At 35.9% G+C, this 4,950-nt stretch overlaps 1 protein-coding gene across 1 annotated transcript; it reads right to left on the bottom strand.

The window, feature by feature from the left end:
- Window positions 1-1,327: 1,327 nt before the first annotated feature.
- Window positions 1,328-4,141, bottom strand: cybrd1 (cytochrome b reductase 1). The gene is made up of 4 exons (XM_030125664.1): window positions 3,886-4,141; window positions 2,500-2,708; window positions 2,088-2,242; window positions 1,328-1,979 (listed from the first exon to the last, which is right to left on the bottom strand). Exons 1-4 carry the CDS (start codon window positions 4,067-4,069, stop codon window positions 1,709-1,711), a joined length of 819 nt encoding a protein of 272 aa, XP_029981524.1. The 5' UTR covers window positions 4,070-4,141; the 3' UTR covers window positions 1,328-1,708.
- Between the last annotated feature and the right edge of the window lie 809 nt (window positions 4,142-4,950).

Below are 4,950 nucleotides of genomic sequence, written 5' to 3'. Positions count from 1 at the left end.
AATTGACTTTTGGTTTTTGACGTGGCTGTGCTGCTGCCATCTCAAGTCAGGCATGAATAAGTTGTTGTCAGCAATGTTTCAGGACTTAAATGTCTCAACTCGCCTCACATCCGTCACCTGGAATGTATACATAAAAATCACATCTCAAGACACATCTGTTTAGACTGCCTGTCATAACTAAAATGTAAACAATAAACATCTTTTGTTTTAGTATTCATGCTTACTTCATTGTAAGGTGTCCTTGGGTGGTAAAAAAAAAAAAAAAAAAAAAAAAAAAAAAAAAAAAAGTTATTATTATTACATTAGATGAAGTAGTAGTAATAGTAGTTGCATATCATTATTACTATCCTTTAGTTTGTGGAGAAAATAAGGGTTGTGATTTTTGTTACTTAACCCATAAAGATCCAATGTTGTTTCTGTGACAGTTCCCAAACCAACTTTTTTTCTGTTTTTAATCTTTCTTAAGTGATTTATCACCATTTACTCTGATATTATGCACTATATTTTGCATTTGTAAAAGAAAATCAGGTAGTGTCCTATTTTACAAACTGATTATGTAAATGTTCATTAAAACTCAGATTAAAGTTGAGGGTTATCATATCCAACACAAAGAAAACTGAAGAAAAATGTTATTTTTTCTGCAAAATATAGTGTTAACTGAACATAAAATGTGTGTCTCCAGCCACTGACATTGATCAAACTCCATGGGTTTTACTGGTGAATCAATGTTGTACAAGATGACAGTGTTCACACATTCACTACAGAGCCTCTGAATGTCCAAATGGGTCATATTTGATGACCATGAAAAGATGACAAACTGTATTTTACACCAATTATTTACATATATTGATAGGATTAGTGGATCAACAGATATTAAAAATTTTATATCAGTGAATGATTTTGGTTGCCGGTGGATGTTTGGTTCTTTATGGATTAACAAAAAAATAATAATTTACAACATCCCCTATTAAATACAATCTAATATTATTAAACAATTATCTTATATCTCGGTAGAAAAAGAAAGACTTTTTTCAGTCGTCTTGACACCAACCTTTTATAATGGTAAAGTCAGCACTCCTGTTATTTCATAAATAGTATAGTTCAAGGTAGTAGTAGTAGTATTTTTTTTTGTTGGTGGTGGATTATGTTGCAGATAATATTATATTTGCGTGGCATAAATACACAAAGGCAACTTTACAGTAGTCTAATCCAGAGTGTGATAACTCAGCGACACTTGAAAACACATAACACTAACTAGTCAAATTCCTCAAATAGTTTCTTTTCAGCAGTAATTTATCAGCCTGTAATAATACATTAAAGGACAATATGACAGTCTGCGAGTACATTTATTGTAAAAAATAAAAATAAAAAATAATAAAATAATAATAAAAAATATGGGTTATGATTATCTTTCAAAGCTTCAGCTATTAGAACATAAGTGAAACAGAGAATATAAACTTTTTATAGTATTTGTACAGCCTTTTCTTACATTATCTGAATAGTAATTTCCAATATATCAGTGTAGTCATATATCAGAGAAAGTAGCACTAGCTCTAAATGCCAGCAAAATAAACCACTTAAGTGGAGAAAAAAGAATGTAGATATTCAGCAGAATTAGATTACTTCATTTAGACCAGTGTAGGTTTACATACATTCAGCAGAGAGACAGAATAATCTCTGGGTCAGTTGACATTTGTAATCAGCTGTGTTAATCATCTGATTTATTGCTCCGTCTCCTGACATCCACACTGGCCTCAGTTTCAGTTCCATCACTTAGTTGAGACAGGGCCGGACCGACTTTGGTGTTGTCCTCACCTCCCCCGTCGGTATGCAGAGAATGTAAGATCTGGTCACTGGGTCGTTTCCAAGATGTTCGAGTGGCAATCCAGAGAATCAGTGCGCCAAAAACCACCAGGAGGACTCCCAGAACATTCACAAACACTGCCTCAGGGGGAGAGTCTTTATACTTGGGGTCTTTTCTTTAAGATAAAGTAGAAAAAAATGAAGTCATTATTACTCAGTTTGGTTATATGTTACATCAAAAAACTGTCTGAATCTCAATTTCCTTTTCTTTGTTTCATACTTACAGGCCAAAAATGAGTTTCTCTGTGATGCCCATGAGTGCCACGCCAATTACACTAGCAAAGAGTAAAAGACCACTGTAGACATGAAGGGGCATAAACGCCGCTCTCCAGGATATGGGTGTAATGGGGATCAAGTACATGCCAACTCCAAGAATAATCTGCTCATTGAATCAAAAACAACTTGTCAGATATAATTGCACTAACAAGACTGTTTTCCTAAAGGTTTTAGCAAAAACCAGGAGTAAAGCAGTCATTTTGTGTCAGTACAGTCTGACAAGACAGTGCAGACTTCTGATAAAGCTTTGTCAAACTTAATCAAATGTCAGATGTGTAAACTCTAAATCAAACATCATAATATCAGCACTGCATCACAAAGCCAACTCTTGATTTATTTAGAAAAGCTTAGGTGCTTTACCTGCAGCCAGTACAGTATCACAGCTGTCAGGCCCAGCCAGCTGTGCAAACTGTACATGTTGGGGATTTTGGCAGCATTGTGGAAGTCAAACACGGCTACCATCGCAATAACGGCACAAATAAAGGCCATTATGTTCAAGCCTGCATGGATGAATTTCATCATCAGTTTGCTGCAGTTCCAGGTCCATGGGAGTCTGTACACGATTATGGCTGAAAGACATGGCCAGTCAGTGTCAGTCACTTGTGATGTGAATTTCTATCCTTCAGGCTTAAAAATAAAATCAAATGTATATTTTTTCAGGAATTTACAATAGTTGAATAAAATAACTATCAGTATAAATTAATGAGAAAATCTTGTAATACTGTGGTCTAAAGAAAATTAGCACCTTAATTATTAATGTACTGTACTCCAGACTGGATTTAAAGTGCATTGTTACCCATATTTGTCCTTCTATTTAACAAGATCTCACTGGAAAATATTCTAATGTGACATTTGTTTTTCATTCTGTCCAATGAAAACCATGCCAGTGATAACCTCAAGGATGAAATGTTCCTTCATGGGTTGAGCAAACATTACTCCTTCTTTTGCTAAATAAACTTTGGAATAGAAGAAAAATGCACGTCACAAAGCTGGAAACACAGCTGTTTTTATGTGAGCTAATGAAAAGTTTGCATTTTTGAGTTAAGGGCACTTCTATCAGTAGCATTATTGCTCTCAGTCAAGGAAAAGGTCAGAATACTTCTACAATAACTGATGCAAGAAGTTAATCCTTAAAGACCTAAACAGACACATCTACTGATCTGATATGTTTAATAACTTATTTTATCAATACATTGAAACAATTCAGGTAAAATGCAAGTTCTCAGATTTACACTGGTATTAGAGGCTCTGTAGCTTTTCACATTCTGCCACATTGATTCAGCAATCAAACTCATATAATTTAACAAATGACAGTAGTTGTAGATGCTTGATTTTTAATGTTCAGTTGATATATTTTGCTAAAAATATCACTTTTTCTTCTGTTTTGATACAATAATCTTTGGATTTACTCTGAGCTTTTAGGAACATCTACATTATTAGAAAAATAAATATAGGAAAATACCTGATTTGTAATGAAAAAGGCAAAATGCTGAGGACGTTATAGAAATAAATGGTGATAAATCACTTAAGAAAAGGTTAGATGTTGAAAAAATTAATTTGGAAGTCACAAGAAAAATAGTTCTAGTTCTTTAAGGGTTAAGTAAAAGTTTGTTGACTACTTCTAAAAGTGCGTAGGATCATCGAATGGCTACACCCCTTATCTTGTGTAACTCACATCCTCTTCAGTCTGGAATGGGTGATGACGTTTCTCCCCTGAAATCAACTTAGTAAAAACCGTCCTCTCACCTATTCCCTGCAACAAAATAAACCCAGTGACTATTAAGACCGGATGCCAGTTGAACTCGGCCAGTCCTCCATCCCAGGCTAGACCCTCCTTGAAGTGCAGGACCCATGTGAGCACGAATATGACGGAGATGAGGCCGGCGGCGGCAGCGGTGGCGGACAGAGTCAACAGGAACGGATTCTCCATGTCCGTCTGCTGCTCCTCAGGACTGGAAAGGTTCTGCAGACGCAACTGTGGTCTGCACCACAGTCATCTTAAGTGGAGACTGAAGAGGACGGACCACGGTCACATGACCCAGGGAGAGCTTATGTTTGGATGAAAGGCCTTTTGTAACTTCTGCAGCTCCACAACACACTGTGGGCGTCGCATGTTTTGTTTTGTTTCATAATTTATATAATGTCTATTTTTAACCCGGCCCCGGAAGAAGCGGAAGATAATGGATGGACGGATAATGTCTATTTTTATACCTCGAGCATTTTTATTTTGATTTCGGCTAAAATTTGCTTAGAGGTCTTATTTATGTCTTTGTGCATAAGAAATCAACATAAGTGAATCCCCAAAGGAACTTTATGTTGGTAAATGCAAGTTATGCAAATTTACAGGATTTCAGTTCTGATGCAACATGTTGATGGTCATTTGAACTATCCCAGATAGCAAATATTTTGGCAGTATTATGGCATACATTTGGAATTTTTGGCTTTCTTTGGCATTATGAAAACCTTTAGACTTAACTGTGGTGTGATTAAGGTGATCTATAATAGATATGGAGGCACCAGCAGTATATGGCTGAGTTCTGGCATATGTCTGGTTAACCAAAAGACTGGGCAGAGTGGGATCAACTATAGGGATGGTATGGCATGTTTATGGCAAGCCAGAAGATTGACTAAAGACAGCAACATCTTATTCCATATATGGATGTGTTTTGGTTGTGTTTTGGCATATTTCTGTAAAGCCAAAACACTGCGCAAAGAGCAGGAATTTCTACCCAGAAGAAAACCCCACTTCATTTTAAAAGCACAATCAACACAAATTTTGGGTGAATTTTGGCCTCCTTTAGGCCTCTCTTT

The sequence above is a fragment of the Sphaeramia orbicularis genome, chromosome 21 (genome assembly GCF_902148855.1).
Source record: "Sphaeramia orbicularis chromosome 21, fSphaOr1.1, whole genome shotgun sequence".
In the NCBI taxonomy this organism is placed as follows: Eukaryota; Metazoa; Chordata; class Actinopteri; order Kurtiformes; family Apogonidae; genus Sphaeramia; species Sphaeramia orbicularis.
This window is presented reverse-complemented; position numbering and strand designations above follow the sequence as displayed.

Excerpts from the sequence above, each read along its gene's own strand:
- cybrd1 (XM_030125664.1), bottom strand. The coding sequence starts at position 4,069 with ATGGAGAATCCGTTCCTGTTGACTCTGTCCGCCACCGCTGCCGCCGCC. Across the intron at positions 2,709-3,885 it reads TATTTTGTTGCAGGGAATAG|CCATAATCGTGTACAGACTC; the intron begins GTGAGAGGACGG and ends CATGTCTTTCAG. Across the intron at positions 1,980-2,087 it reads GAGAAACTCATTTTTGGCCT|AAAAGACCCCAAGTATAAAG; the intron begins GTAAGTATGAAA and ends TTTATCTTAAAG.